The sequence below is a fragment of the Monodon monoceros genome, unplaced genomic scaffold (assembly GCF_005190385.1).
Source record: "Monodon monoceros isolate NGI ecotype Baffin Bay Population unplaced genomic scaffold, NGI_Narwhal_1 Super_Scaffold_18, whole genome shotgun sequence".
NCBI lineage: Eukaryota > Metazoa > Chordata > Mammalia > Artiodactyla > Monodontidae > Monodon > Monodon monoceros.
Window position 1 is genome coordinate 166,422,879 of NW_021703774.1, and position 16,571 is coordinate 166,439,449.

At 41.7% G+C, this 16,571-nt stretch overlaps 1 protein-coding gene across 7 annotated transcripts in view; it reads left to right on the top strand.

The window, feature by feature from the left end:
- The first annotated feature begins 11,852 nt into the window (after positions 1-11,852).
- The window catches only part of UBR4 (ubiquitin protein ligase E3 component n-recognin 4), a 125,837-nt gene continuing 121,118 nt past the window's right edge, over positions 11,853-16,571 (top strand). For 6 of the 7 annotated variants that reach the window (XM_029227495.1, XM_029227496.1, XM_029227501.1 and 3 more), the window contains exon 1: positions 11,899-12,074. In XM_029227495.1, the coding sequence (XP_029083328.1) occupies positions 11,899-12,074 (176 nt within the window). Of the gene's footprint in view, positions 12,075-16,571 lie in introns of all 7 variants that reach the window. The other variant, XM_029227494.1, reaches the window with a different exon arrangement.

Sequence of the window (16,571 nt, forward strand, 5' to 3'; positions counted from 1 at the left end):
TCATGTAAGAGTTGTGTTATTTAAAAAACAAAACTTTTTCTTTCTGTGGTCATATGCTGATGGTAGAGAAGGAAGAGAAGTGAGAATAGTTTTACTTTAAAATAAAACTGGGAAATTGATTTTAATGAACTCAGAATGAACATCTGAGTATCTCCAGAAAAAATAGGCATCTATTCATCCTGACTCAAGGCATACATATTTTGTTTAAAGTGATCTGAGAGATGGGAATAAGTACAACTTAAAAAAATTCTGCCCTGGTTTTGAGAAAGCCTGGCTGGAGTTTTGCCCGTCCTAAATAAACGTGTGCAAGCTGCATCATTAACTATGACCTGCTGCCTGCTCTGCTTACACGGCCCAATAAGTCTGCTAGATTCTAGTTTTCATTTGCCCATGTACGTGCCAGAATCTGAAAGGACAACCTGATGGGGGGGAAGTTATCTGCCTTTTCATAAAATTCCCTCTATTTCAGCTTTAATCATAACTATTTTACTGAAAGTTACCTCAAAGCAGGCGGTTAAAATAGCTAATGCTAACGGCATGGTCAAATCTAAGTCTTCTAAGTTCTCAAGCTTTCTTAATCTCAAAGCAGCACTTGCTTCTGACCAGCTATGCTCAGCCTCTACCCATGGCCTTTGAAACTGCTTCCTCTCAGATCTCTGATGTGTTTTCTTTCCTTCTTTTTTTGGCCTTTTTTTTTTTTTTTCTTTTTCTTGGCCGTGCCGCCTGCAGTGGAAGCGAGAAGTCCTAACCACTGGACTGCCAGGAATTCCTGTCTGATGTGTTTTCTTGTCCTCCTCTTTTGCTGTGTGTATCCCTAGAGCCATGCGTTTTCCCCTGCCTTCATAAAATAGGTTAATTTGGGCGCCCCCTGGAGTGTTTCACTTAGAGAAGTAAGTTCTTCAGTATTTTTTATGTCATTTTTTTATTAGTTTGGTTAGCATACGAGATCTTTTGGTGTAAAATTTTGCCACTGAATAGTATTTAATGATTCTTAGTCGCTGTTGGGAATAATGTAGAATGCTCTGTGGCTATTGCTATAATTTCTCCTTAGCGTTTGACTCTGGACGGTAATCAGTGACTGGGGAACGTGCGTGAATTAAATCCAGAATTGCGGTTAGAATGTCCAGGATCAGTAAGGGCCTTTTTAAATTTTGATAATTTTTTTGGAAGAGGGGTTTAAAAAATAATGTGTTATGCCCCACTGATCCTCTTAAAATCATAACCTATTGATTTAACACCACTTTAAAAGTGGTGATACCTGCTCCCCTTCTCCCAGCAAAGAAATTCTGTGAGGAGGCTAATGTGCAGTTAATACAGTTTCATATATATCCCGTCTTTTCTTCCAGCTTCTCTCAAGTCAGTCCCTAGATGAAGCCAGACCAGCAGAGAACTAGCTGTGCATCTAGGTTGAATTTGAGGGGACAGTATTTTGTCATAACCTATCCTTCGGAATGGATTTTAGAACTTGGTGCTGCATTTATTCTGTTAAGGACATTGTTTATCATATTATGTAGAGCACCAAATAGAAATTTCCCTCTTGTCTTGGTATCAGGAGTAGTTTATCTCTTAAGTCACTTTAAAAAATCTTCTTTTCCTTGATTTTAAATAGAACATGTAGGGCTTCCCTGGTGGCGCAGTGGTTGAGAGTCCGCCTGCGGATGCAGGGGACACGGGTTCGTGCCCCGGTCCAGGAAGATCCCACATGCCGCGGAGCGGCTGGGCCTGTGAGCCATGGCCGCTGGGCCTGCGCGTCCGGAGCCTGTGCTCCGCAACGGGAGAGGCCACAACAGTGAGAGGCCCACGCACCGCAAAAAAAAAAAAAAAAAATAGAACATGTACATTATTAAAAAAAAAAGTTAAAATTCAAAAATTAATAGGACTAGTTCTAATATTGATTACCCATAAGGGCACTGATAGTCCAAGTTTAATGTTCTTGTATACATACTCTCTCTTTTTTTTTTTTTAATTTTTATTTTTTGGTCGTGCCACATGGCTTGCGGGATCTTAGTTCCCTGACCAGGGATTGAACCCGGGCCATGGCAGTGAAAGCCCAGAGTCCTAACCATTGGACTTCCAGGGAATTCCCTATACATACTCTTTCTTTTTTTTTTTTTACATACTCTTTCTTAACGGCATCATGCTATTTAATTCTGCTACTTGTTTTTTCAACTGATGCATCTTAAACATCATGTATTTGTAGAGATTCCCTAAATCCTTTCTGGAACAAAGTATGACAGAAAAAAATACGCAAGTCCTAAAATATGTATTAGAGGCTTCAATGCAAGTCACCTAACCTCTCTGAGTGTGTTTTACCATTTGTGTGAGGGCATAGATTACATGGTATGTAAGGTTTTTCAGCTCGGAAATTTCAGATTTGTAATTTCACTTAGTTTATAAATTGCCTTTTCTGGTAAGAGTGTATTACATAAACTACAATTATCAGGATTATCCCAAGACTTATTTACAGATTTCTGTTCATTTAAAATTTTGTTTTAAAGTCATGAATCTATCTTTCTCTATATTCTTTACTTGGAATGCTTTCTTCCCTTCTCAAAATCTGGTTTGTCTGAAATCTAAACTCCATAAAGCCTTCCCTGTTGATTTTGGCTACCAAGGACCTCCGAGTTTCCTGGCTACTCACCACACAATTTCCTGAATGATGTATCCTAGCATTTTATTATTTCAATCATTTTGTGTCTCCCAGGGATTGTCAGACTGTTTTCTCAATTCTCCACAATCTTAAACATGAAGCTGCTACTTGACAAATAGTTCCCCAAATGGTTATACCTTCTTCATAGAAGCCTTAGGACATTTGTCCCTAGTTTCTTAAGTTTCTACAGTGCCTTTGGTGACTTAGTAAGGAATTTTTATATTGACTGAAATGCCAAGAGATAGTCCTACCCACCTTTCCCTGGTGTGCCTGGAGCTCTGACAAACCCTGCTTTGCTACTTAAAAGAAATGCTCATAAGATCAATATGGGAAATGAGCTTCGTGGTACCGTAATTTCCATTTTAAAAAGGAAAGGTATCTTTTTGGTATTATATTTATATGTACTTATATAAACAAACAAAAAAAACTTTGATTACTCAGACTCAAAGTCCAAATAGGTTTTGGAAAACACTATTCTTTATAACAACTGCCTTAACATTCAAAAATTGACAATTATTCCATAATTAAAACAAGGTAGACAACATTGTGCACTTTTATTTTTGTAAAATGTAAACTGAGAAGTACCATCTACCTTTCAATAATGGAGATACTGGTACTTTGTATGCATGAACTGCTTCCATTTTTGCTGCTAAATTCTTTATTTTAAAAGATTATAGAAGTTAAAAAAAATTAAACAATGCCAGAGAAATTAAGGCGAGTCTCCCCTTCAAAACCTTCCCCAACCCTCTATTTCCCAGAGGTAACCACTGAACAATTTGTTTTGCATCTCTCCAGACCACATAATGTTCTGCAACTTGATTTTATCATGTCACATATCATGGAGAGCTTTCCATATTAGGAATATAGATCTCCCACACCCTTTTTTTAGTGGCCACAGGGTTGAAATTCTTTTTTTTAATTTTTATTGGAGTATAGTTGATTTACAATGTCATGTTAGTATCAGGTGTACAGCAAAGTGAATCAGTTGTACATATATATATATCTCCACTCTTTTTTAGATTCTTTTCCCATATAGGCCATTACAGAGTACTGAGTAGAGTTCCCTGTGTTATACAGTAGGTCCTTATCAGTAATTTATTTTACATATATTAGTGTATATATGTCAATCCCAGTCTCCCAGTTTATCCCTCCCCGCCCCCCCCTTACTTCCTGGTAACTGTAAGTTTGTTTTCTACATCTGTGTCTCTATTTCTGTTTTGTAAATAAGTTCACTTGTACCTTTTCTTTTAGATTCCACATATAAATGATATCATATGATATTTGTCTTTCTCTGACTTACTTCACTCAGTATGACAATCTCTAGGTCCATCCATGTTGCTGCAAATGGCATTATTTTGTTCTTTTTTATGGCTGGGTAATATTCCATTGTATATATGTACCATATCTTCTTTATCCACTCCTCTGTTGATGGACATTTAGGTTGCTTCCATGTCCTGGCTATTGTACATAGTGCTGCAATGAACATTGGGGTGCATGTATCTTTTCGAATTATGGTTTTCTCCGGATGTATGCCCAGGAGTGGGATTGCTGGATCATATGGTAGCTCTATTTTTAGTTTTTAAGGAAGTGCCATACTGTTCTCCATAGTGGCTGTACCAATTTACATTCCCAGCAACAGTATAGGAGGGTTCCCTTTTCTCCACACCCTCTCCAGCATTTATTGTTTGTAGTTTTTTGATGATGGCCATTCTGACCAGTGTGAGGTGATACCTCATTGTATTTTTGATTTGCATTTCTCTAATAATTAGTGATGTTGAGCATCTTTTCATGTGCTTTTTGGCCATCCATACGTTTTCTTTGGAGAAATGTCTATTTAGATCTTCAGCCCATTGTCTTTTTTTTTGTTTGTTTTTTTGCCCATTGTTTTCTTTTTTGTTTGTTTGTTTTTGGTTGTGCTTGCCCCGTGGCTTGCCAGATCTTAGTTCCCCAACTAGGGATTGAACCCGCAAACTTAGCAGTGAAAGCATGTAGCCCTAACCACTGAACTGCCAGGGAATTCTGTTCTGCCCATTTTTTGATTGGGTTGTTTGTTTTTCTGATATTGAGCTGCATGAGCTGTTTGTATATTTTGGAGATTAATCCCTTGTCGGTTGCTTCGTTTCCAAATATTTTCTCCCATTCTGAGGGCTGTCTTTTCATTTTGTTTGTTTTCCTTTGCTGCGCAAAACCTTTTAAGTTTAATTAGGTCCCATTTGTTTATTTTGTTTTAATTTTCATTACTCTAGGAGGTGTATTGAAAAACATCTTGCTGTGATTTCTGTCTCAGCGTTCTGCCTATGTTTTCCTCTAAGAGTTTTATAGTATCTAGCCTTATATTTAGGTCTTTAATCCATTTTAAGTTTATTTTTGTGTATGGTGTTAGGGAGTGTTCTAATTTCATTCGTTTACCTGTAGCTGTCCAGTTTTCATAGCACCACTTACTGAAGAGACTGTCTTTTCTCTGAAATTCTTAAGTGTTATTCCATTAGGGATTTATTTTTTTAATAAATTTATTTTATTTATTTATTTTTTTGGCTGCTTTGGGTCTTTGTTGCTGTGCACGGGCTTTCTCTAGTTGCTGTGAGCAGGGGATACTCTGTTGCGGTGCGCGGGCTTCTCATTGTGGTGGCGTCTCTTGTTGCGGAGCACGGGCTCTAGGCACGCAGGCTTCAGTAGTTGTGGCACACGGGCTCAGCAGTTGTGGCTCATGGGCTCTAGCATGCAGTCTCAGTAGTTGTGGCGCACGGGCTCAGCAATTGTGGCTCATGGGCTCTAGCGTGCATGCTCAGTAGTTGTGGCGCACGGGCTTCGTTGCTTCACGGCATGTGGGATCTTCCCGGATCAGGGCTCGAACCCGTGTCCCCTGCATTGGCAGGCGGATTCTTAACTACTGCGCCACCAGTCCCACCATTAGGAACTTTTATGAGATCAGTTGAATACTCTTTCAGTTAAGTCTCTCTTGTATTATTTAGACCATCCTTCCAGTAAGGGTTTATAATAACATAAAGAATGTGTACACCCACCTCCTCATCTTTTAAGGAGTTTGGGTGTGATGTCAGTTGAGACTGACCTTCAACCAAGAAGCCATTTTCCCACCAGTCCTGAGGCTTATCTAAATTTCTGATGGCTGATACTGGGAATGTGCCTATTCCGGGAGAGACTGAGCTCATTTAGGAAGGTGTCTTTATAAGATAACCACAGAGGGCTTCCCTGGTGGCGCAGTGGTTGGGAGTCCGCCTGATGATGCGGGGGACGCGGGTTCGTGCCCCGGTCCGGGAAGATCCCACGTGCCGCAGAGCGGCTGGGCCCGTGAGCCATGGCCGCTGAGCCTGCGCGTCCGGAGCCTGTGCTCCGCAACGGAAGAGGCCGCAACAGTGAGAAGCCAGCGTACAGCAAAAAAATAAATAAATAAATTAAATTAAATAACCACAGACTCGTATTGAAGCACACTTTTTTTTTTTTTTTTTGGCCATGCTGCGAGGCTTGTGGGATCTCAGTTCCCCAACCAGGGATTGAACCTGTGCCCCCTGCAATGGAAGCGTGGAGTCCTAACCACTGGACCACCAGGGAATTCCCTGAAGCATACTGTTGACTATAACATGCAATCCGAAAGAATGAAAGAAAGCAAAAATACACATCCAAGGCACACTCATATAAGTCCATCATACTTCTTTATAGTTTTGGTGACGTTGTACATCCCATGTGCTGTGATAAGATAACCTAGACTAGAAGACTGATGACCAGAATGCCAGCTTATTGATGACAGTGAAGACTGTAAATGCAAAGAGGAATAGACTACTTATGTCTGCTAGTTGAAATATATATTCTCTCCTATGAAAAAGCCTGGAAAATAAGTCAAAGTGCTATTATAAGTTTGCTTGGTTATTATGGACTTAGAATAGGGGGTGTGATATCCTATGCATGGTTTTTATCATAGATATATATCTGCAAGAGAGACCAGAATATTCACTTCCGCTGATCAGGACAGCCCTTCCTCATGCCCCAATAGTGCTAATACATACAGTATAACCATTGGATTCCACTCTTCCTAGACTTTATGTACACTATTTTCTTTCTGTTAAGTGCCTGCCATATGTCATTATACTCATGATATACTAACCATGTTTTCCTAATCACAAAGTATTTACAATATTTTTAACTTTTTATTTTGATAGTTTCAGACTTAGAGAAAGATTACAAGAAGAGTACTAAGAATTCTGATACCCTTCACTCGGATTCCCCAGATGTTAACATTTTCCACCTGTTTGCTTTATCCTCCCATCTCTCAATGTAGCTTTGCAATAGAGTACATAAATCAGCATGCATTGTTTTTTTAAAATTGAAGTATAGTTAATTTACAATATTTCAGATGTACAGCAAAGTGACTCAGTTATTTTTATACCTGTATATATATACATATATATATACTTTTTCAGATTCTTTTCCATTATGGTTTTACGAGATACTGAATATAGTTCCCTGTGCTATATAGTAAATCTTTGTTTATCTATTTTATCCACCACATTGATCTTTAAACCATACAGTTCAGCTACGGCTGCTTAATTTTCTTTCATTATATTTCCTGTAACGTGACTATATCATTTCTTGCTTTCTTTTAAAATTTTAGTTCCTTGCCCAGCCACTTGGGCTTAGAAGAGAACTAGTATTTTAAGTCCCTCAGGTAATAATTTATAAAAGTTACCATTTTTTAGTTTCTATCTTATTTTCTGGGCCAAAGTATTAGAAGCTTATGTTTCATCTAGAAGTCTTTTTTACTCCCCTACTTATCCTGTTTCTTTCGTTATCTAAATTTAGAATGTGGATGCCATTCCAAATCTTTTTAAAATATTTATTATTATTATTTTTAAAATTTATTTATCTATTTGGTTGCGCCGGGTCTTAGTTGCGACCGCGGGCTTCTTAGTTGCGGCATGCATGCGGAATCTAGTTCCCTGACCAGGGATCGAACCCAGGCCCCCTGAATCAGGAGCGCGGAGTCTTAACCACTGCCCCGCCAGGGAAGTCCCCATTCTAAATCTTTGTAGCAATACAAGAACAAACCTCCAATACTGAAATTAATATGGTATTTATAATGGAAGGTCATTACCCTAGAATGCATTCTTCAAATCTATAAGCCAGAAATATTTAAAATATACCAAAAAAAAATGTTTAGGTACAGGTGCAAATCTCCCTGTGATAGTCTGCATTTGCCTTTTTTACTCCCTTTCGTACAGCTGCAGCAGATGGAGGGGGATGGAGGAGAGCAGGGTCATTTGATCTTTTATTATTTTCTGAAGCCTCTCCAAGAGAACCTTTGCAGATTAATTTTGTCCTTTGAGTAAAATAAAATTAATGTCCTAAGAGCCACTATAAAATGCTTGGTCTCCAGCCTTCTCCTTAGGGTTCTGTTTCTGTATCTTGTAATATGACGATAGTTACTGTGTTACGGAAAGGTTTTTTTCCTTTTCATCTTTCATCCTTTTTATGTTTAAGGAGACTGCTGTTTTATTAACCCCTGATATAAGACACTAAAGGAAAATCCCTACTGTTACCACTGAAGCCATGTTTTCCTCCAAGACTGGCCTTGACTTGACTGAATTTTATTTCTAATGTAAAATAGCTCTTTTCTTACGAAAAGTCTAGATTGAACACCAGGTACCAATTTATTTATCAGCATTACACTGGGAATAAAAGGCGCTCCTCCAAACCATGGGGGAGAATTTCAGGGCTTTCAGGATTTTCAAAACGTCTTCACAGTTCTTGTGAACATTTTTTTTTTTTGCGGTACGCGGGCCCCTCACTGCCGCGGCCTCTCCCGCTGCGGAGCACAGGCTCCGGACGCGCAGGCTCAGTGACCGTGGCTCACGGGCCCAGCCGCTCCGCGGCACGTGGGATCCTCCCAGACCGGAGCACAAGCCCGCGTCCCCTGCATCGGCAGGCGGACCCTCAACCACTGCACCACCAGGGAAGCCCCTTGTGAACATTTTCTGATTTGGGTGCACTGTGAGCCACAGGGCCTGGAGCTCGAAGTCATGCTCCGAGAACTCACACACAAGAGGGCCCTCAAGGCATGCATACCTTTCTTTAAGTCAAACTGCTTTTCCCTCTTAGATCTGGAATCCAGATCATTTTTTATCGGCAAAAATATAGACATTATCCTGTGGATAAAAGTTCACATTCTTTCCGTTCAGAGTAATGATTGTAAACTTGATCAAAGAACTCGGGAGGAGAATGGATGCATAGAGCAAGCAATCAGAGTTTTTGTTTTCATTTCATTCAAGTTGATGTAGTACACCATTATACCGCATAGTAAGAGCATTGTTGTAAAGAATATTAAATAAGTAGCACTCAGCAAAACAAGACAATAAGGGAAGGCTAGGATGTGGAGTTTCGGAGAGTTAATATTTCCTAAATTGAAGTTAGAGAAGTCCAGGAGATTGATAATTCTTAGGATAGTCTTATAGGAATGTGTGCCTTTAAGGAGTTTTTTTAAAAAATTCTTTTCCATTATGTTTTATTACAGGATATTGAATATAGTTCCCTGTGCTACACAGACCTTGTTGTTCATCCATTCTATATATAATAGTTTGCATCTGCTAATTCCATCCCTCCCCCATACACCCTCTCCCTTGGCAACCACAAATCTGTTCTCTATGTCTGTGAGTCTGTTTCTACTTTGTGGATAAGTTCATTTACGTAATATTCTAGATTCCACATATAAGTGATATCATATGGTATTTGGCTTTCTTTCTGACTTCCTTCACTTAGTATGATAATTTCTCGGTCCATCCATGTTGCTGCAAATGGCATTATTTCATTCTTTTTTATGGCTGAGTAGTATTCCACTGTATAAAGAAGTTTTATTATTATTATTTTCGATTTTATTTATTTATTTATTTTTGGTTGTGTTGGGTCTTCGTTGCTGCATGCTGGCTTTCTCTAGTTGCGTTGAGTGGGGGCTACTCTTTGTTGCGGTGCGCGGGCTTCTCATTGTGGTGGCTTCTCTTGTTGTGGAGCATGGGCTCTAGGTGCGTGGGCTCCAGTAGCTGTGGCTCACAGGCTCAGTAGTTGTAGCTCACAGGCTCTGTAGTTGTAGCTCACAGGCTCTAGAGCGCAGGCTCAGTAGTTGTGGCGCACGGGCTTAGTTGCTCCGTGGCATGTGGGATCTTCCTGGACCAGGGCTCGAACCAATGTCCCATGCATTGGCAGGTGGATTCTTAACCACTGCGCCTCCAAGGAAGTTCCTATAAAGAAGTTTTTAACAAAGAGTGATAAAATATAAAGAACAAGCAAACAGAATTGAAGAATACAATAACTGAAATGAAAAATACACTGGAAGGAGTCAATAGTAGACTAAATGAGGCAGAAGAACAGATCAGTGAGCTGGAAGACAGAGTAGTGGAAATCACTGCTGCTGAAGAGAAAAATGAAAAAAGACTGAAAAGAAATGACGACAGTTTAAGAGACCTCTGGGACAACACCAAGTGTGCTAATGTTTGCATTATAGGGGTCCCAGGAGGAGAAGAGAGAGAGAAAGGGCCTGAGAAAATACTTGAAGAGGTAATAGCTGAAAAGGTCCCTAACCTGGGAAAGGAAACAGTCACCCAAGTCCAGAAGTGCAGAGTCCCATACAGGATTAACCCACAGAGGAACACACCAAGACACACTGTAACCAAAATGGCAAAAATTAAAGATAAAGAGAGAATATTAAAAGAAACAAATAACATACAAGGGAACTCCCATAAGGCTATCAGCTGATTTTTCAGCAGAAACTCTGCAGGCCAGAAGGGAGTGGCACAATACTTAAAAGTAATGAAGGAGAAAAACCTATGACTACTAAGCATACTCTACCCAGCAAGGTTCTCATTCAGATGTTTTTTTTCTTTTTTTCAGGATTTTATTTTATTTTCTCCAGGTCTTACTGAGATATAGACCCACAGCACTGGGTAAATGTAAGGCGTACAGCATAACGATTTGACTTAAAATCATCATAAAGGGATTATCACAATAAGTTTAGTGGACATCCATTATCTCATATAGATACAAAATGAAAGAAAAAATGTTTTTCCTTGTGATGAGAACTCTTAGGATTTATTCTCTTAAGAACTTTCATATATAACATACAGCACTGTTAACTATATTTATCATTCTGAACTGATTCGGATTTGATGGAGAATCAAAAGCTTTACAGACAAGCAAAAGCTAGAAGAATTCAGCACCATCACATCAGACCAGCTTTACAAAAAATGCTAAAGGAACTTCTCTAGGCGGAAAAGAAAAGCCCACAACCAGAAACAAGAAAATTACCGGATGAAAAGTTTACATTCTTTCTTTGCTAGTAGAAAAAGGGGGGAATGGAACGTTACCTGGCAAATAACAAAGAGCGATGCAAACACGAGCTGGTAACATTACTAATGATGGTAATCAAAACATAAAAGGAGGGCTTCCTTGGTGGCGCAGTGGTTGAGAGTCCGCCTGCCGATGCAGGGGACACGGGTTCGTGCCCCGGTCCGGGAAGATCCCACATGCCACGGAGCGGCTGGGCCCGTGAGCCACGGCCGCTGAGCCTGCGCGTCCGGAGCCTGTGCTCCGCAACGGGAGAGGCCACAACTGTGAGAGGCCCGCGTACCGCAAAAAAAGAAACAAACAAAAAACATAAAAGGGATTTCAGCGCGAAGAAAGGACTGGCGATTACACTAATAGCGAGAGGCGGTGTGAGAAGGAGAAAGAGTTTTGCAAACTGAAGCGCTATACTGTAACTGTTGGGAGTGGGCGGGGGGGGGTCATCAGGGAAGTGAAGCAGGTGACCGTGATTAGGCTTCGACGGCCTCTTCTCGTCCTTAGCTTTCTTGAGCCGGGGCCATTATATTCGCCGATGCAGGTGTACTTCGCTGCCTTGGTCTAGTCAACTGAAACCAAGTCCCAAACTCACCTCTCCGGAGTGCCCGAAAGCCACAGACCTCCCATTTCCGGGAACGACTTCCAGCCCGCTGGCGCGGAGCTTAACGCTCCCGCTCTCACCCGAAGGACTACGTCCTGCGCAGGCGCAACTCCTCGTCCCCGTCCCCACGCCGCGCCACGCTCCCCCTGCAAGAGCAGAGGGAGGCTGTCCTCGCGCGTCGCGTATTTTGGCTGGCGACTGCGTCGCGCAGTCTGACGCGCCTATTGCGTCACTTCCGCCCCCTCCCGGGAGGAGGCGCTGGGCCGGTGGCAATCCCCCGGAGGGAGCTGCACTAGTACGACGGAAGATGGCGACGAGCGGCGGCGAAGAGGCGGCGGCTGCGGCGCCGACGCCCGGGGCCCCGGCAACGGAGGCAGACACGACCCCGGGCTGGGAGGTGGCGGTGCGGCCCCTGCTATCCGCGTCCTATTCCGCCTTCGAGATGAAGGAGTTGCCGCAGCTGGTGGCCTCAGTCATCGAGAGGTACCGGGCGGCGTCCCCGGTGGGGCGGGAACCGGGAGGGGGAGGGGAGGTCGTGCCAGAGGATCTGGACCCTCTGCCCGGCTACCTCCTGAGGCTCTGAGACCGCGGCCCTGGCCCCGACTTCGGGGCTCCCCGGCCCTGGGAGAGGAAAGCTTGTCTGGTGTTCTTCCGCCAACCCGGGTAAATCCTGTGCCTCAATTTCCCTCGCGAGCAAAACTTTTGAGGACGCCCTCTCGGGAGGGCGTGGCCGGGCTGGTTTCGGAGTAATTTTGAGATGCATCGACCTCGTAGGGGAATGTTCCCAGGGCTGCACCCTGTGTTAAGGTCAAAGCGCTGATGAGTTTGCATTTCTCGTCAGCGCTCTTCCCCCTAGCCTGGGCCGTAGCGGAGCCCGGGGTTTAAATTGAAGAGCTACCACATAATTTAATAACGGTCTCCCTGGTGTTGTAATTACTTGGGGGCACGTGCTGTTTCTGTGACTGAAGCCACTAGTTATCATTGATGACTTTCTTTTCAGGTTACACTTACGGTATATTGCTACCGTAACGGTCTTTGATTAAAAACACTGCAGTGTTATTCTGAGAGGTCATTTTCCCACTGAAACCGTATACTCGCCCTGTCTCTCAATAAAATATCTTTAGACTCTTACCAACGGGACTGTTTATTGGTTTGCTGTTACATGAATTTTTCTTTCTGAGATTCTTAGATTGTGAGAGTTGTGTACATACAAGGCCAGTGATATCACAGTGCCTGCCTTTTCCTGTCTTACCTTCCTCAGAGCAGTCTTTCATTAGTTCAATGGTAGACCTACCTTTAAAGCTAGTCTCATTTTCATTTTTCTAGCCAAACCTGACTTCAGCAACTTTCTGCAATTGCTAACTGGGTCATTTTAGCTTCATGCCAACAAGAGTATACCTACATGTTATCCAGAAGGTTAGAAATTGCTATTTATTACTCAAGGGAGGCCCATGGTTTGACACATTGTCTATTATAGTGTTTATTGTTAGGTGTGTGGTACTTTGGATGAGGTTTAAAAAAATAGAATAAGATAATGGTTTGGTTTGGTAAGTTCACAGTTAACTTTACAGATGGATTTTCCTATCTTATTATTAAGCCAAGAAGTTTCGGAAGATGTAAACAAATATCAAAGATACTACTCTCAAATTATGTAGTCTCTTTATAACTGTTTTAAACATTTGGATTAGTGATATTTTTCCCGAATTACACTTGTCGTGTTACTTAGAATGGTCAGTGTTCCACTTTTTAGAACATTTGCTTTTATGTTTTTATGGACATGAGCTGAGTAGGTAATAAAGTCACTTGTTGACACCCTGGCCCATACATCCAGTATTATGGGCCCACGCCTTTTAAACTGTAATAGTTAAGCAACTCCCTGCAACCTGTAGAAGGAGCCAAAACCAAATATGTCAAGGTACGTTTGAATTTTGCCAAATAAGTGATAGTGGCCCCTCTTGCACTCTGTATAGCTAAGATAATCAAGGGTTGCCTGCATTTATAGACACTAATAAGACCTGTTTTCATGGTTTGGAAAAGAATCCAGACTGATGGCTGTTTAGTAACACATATTTTTATTGGAAGGCAAGATCCTTGAAGTCTCTGTTCTGGTTTTTGTGGCTCAGCCTGTTATGTGTCCTCTTCAGGCTCTCTGAGAGCAATATGATCTGAAGGTTGTGCTTATTGTCTGAGAGGTCGTTTTCCCACAGAAACAGTTTTTTCTCTCTCTCCCTCCCTCCCTCTCTCAATAAAATACTTTCAGACTCTTGCAAATGGGACTATTTATTGGTTTGCTGTTACATGGTTCTGTAATTTCCAGAAGAAATATCTGGCTTACAAGTTCTTTACAGTTCTTTACAGTTAGAACAACTGAACATATCAAGTGTTCAATTTGGTGTGGAGCAGAGGTCAGCACATTTTTTCTGTAAAGGATCAGAGTAAATTTAACCTGCAGGCCATACGGTGTGTACACTAGTCATCTCTGCCATTGTATGGCGAAAGCAGCTATACACATTACATAAATAAATGGGTGTGGCTGTGTTCCAGAATCTTATTTATGGGCACAAACGTGAATTTCGTGTGATACTTACATGTCACAAAATGTTCTTTTGATTTTTTTTCTTTCCAGCCATAAAAACACATGTAAAAACCATTCTTAAATATGGGCTGTACAGAGATAGGTGACTGGCTGGATTTGACCTGCAGGCCAACCCCTGGTTTAGAGCACAAAAATTAATACCCTGCTATCAATATTCTGTTTCTCAAAAGTTTTATTTGCTTTTCCAAAAAAAAAAAAGGTGTCAGAATTGTGGAATTATCTCTTGAACATCAAGTTATGGCCACTGAGTATAGAACCAGGTCAGAGCCAGCACTGTACAGATGCTGTGGCGCGCTTCGCTTTGCAGGTAATCAAAGGTTTAGGTGCCTAGGCTGCTACTTTACCTCTGTGGTTGCCTCTCCCAGACAGTCCCGTGTTTCTTTCTGGGGTTATGCCTTCCATGTTTTTCTTCTTTCCCTCCAGGGACCTTCTATTTTTCTGTTGCAGTCTGCTACTCTCTGCTTCCCTTTTTTTTTTTTAACTTTTTTTTTTTCTTTTTGATGTCCTGGCTCCATCATGTCAGCTCTTACTTCCTATCTGGTGGCCTGCTCATCCATTGAATTCCTCCCTTTTTTTGACCTTTGGGGACGATGACACATGCCCTGAGAGACTCCTCCACCATTCTACTTTCTGCCTCTATTCTTTCATACTTTTATAGTTGGAATTGACCTTTGGGTTTGAAGAAAAGGTAGAAGAAATAATTCCTAGATCCAGACCCTGTTTTTTTTTTTTGGCCGCACCACAAGGCTTGCAGGATCTTAGTTCCCCAACCAGGGATTGAACCCGGGCTCTTGGCAGAGTACTAACCACTGGACTGCCGGGAATTCCCTGGACCCTGTTTGTTAAGTTTGACTTTGTAACCAAACTGAAACAAAGGAGGGAGTAGCATGGATAAATTGGGAAGCATACTCTCAAAAGTGTCATTAGATTTTTTTTTTTTTTTTCTGTACGCGTGCCTCTCACTGTTGTGGCCTCTCCCGTTGCGGAGCACAGGCTCAGGACGCGCAGGCTCAGCGGCCATGGCTCATGGGCCCAGCTGCTCTGCGGCATGTGGGATCTTCCCGGACCGGGGCACGAACCCGCGTCCCCTGCATCCGCAGGCGGACTCCCAACCACTGCGCCACCAGGGAAGCCCCTGTCATTAGATTTTTAAAGGAGAAAGATATCTGAGTTTACTTAACGGGGACTTCATCTTCATTTCTACAGCTTATTGGTAGCATGTCTTTTAGCAGTAAAGATTGAAAATCTTTTAAACGCCATTACTTTTCTAGACCAGAAATGAAGCTAGAACTAGCTTAACGGAGCACATGCCATACGTGGGCTTAATTGCTTAAAGTGTAATTGCTGAATGTAGCCTTATATACTACCCAATACAGAATTCCTTTTTTTTTTTTTTAATATTTATTTATTTATTTGGTTGTGCCGGGTCTTAGTTGTGGCACGGTGCACTGGATCTTTTTAGTTGCCACATGCAGGATCTAGTTCCCCGACCAGGGATCTAACCCGGGCCCCCTGCATTGGGAGCGCAGAGTCTTACCACTGGACCACCAGAGAAGTCCCCAGAATTCCTTTCTTAACTCTGTGCAGGATAAGTTGGTGAGAATGGTTCTCATTGAATAATTTGACTGAGTCTTTGTAGATTAAAAAAAAAAAAAAAGCCCTTTTCCCCTGAGCCAGTCCTTCCTAGGCTGTCCAGCCTTTCTTAGTGATAAGCCTCCTTGAGTCCCTGCCTCCCAGCTATTTGATAACATTTAGGCTGAGGAGGCCTACTTGGGAAGGCGGAAGCTGTTACAACATCCCCATTAGATAATGCAGTCATTTTCTAAAAATCTCTTAAGGGGGAAAGGGGTGCACTAGTGCCATCATCACCAAGTTCGTGATTGACCTACAGAAAGAAAGCCAGCCACCAAATGATAAGTGTATATAGTTAGTTGTGAGATTAGGTAATGTTTCCATGTCTCAGTATTACATTCCCTGCAGGTTTGTGGAGAGTGTGAGGGATGTATGTGAAAACTTTCAGTTCTTTGGTTAACATGTATTAAGTACTCTGTGACACACAGCAGATGGTCAATAAACATATATTTTTTAAATGAATATAACTCATTAATGTATTCGTTATGCTTGTTTCATGATTCTAAGTATCTTGAAACAAGCATAATAGATTCTATACTTGGGAGTTTATGATTCTGTTGAGGGGAAAGGGCTTTGTGGAGTTTCCACAGTTTACAGCAAAGATATAAATAGTAATCTAAGAGGGAGAAGGAAGGTGAATCCTTAGGCTTTTATTTTGCTACATCTGATTTTTCACCTCTTCCTAGAAAAACCCAGATATTTCCAGACCCTGGCCAGTTCTTTTTTACTTGCATGTCAAATTGGACTTCTCT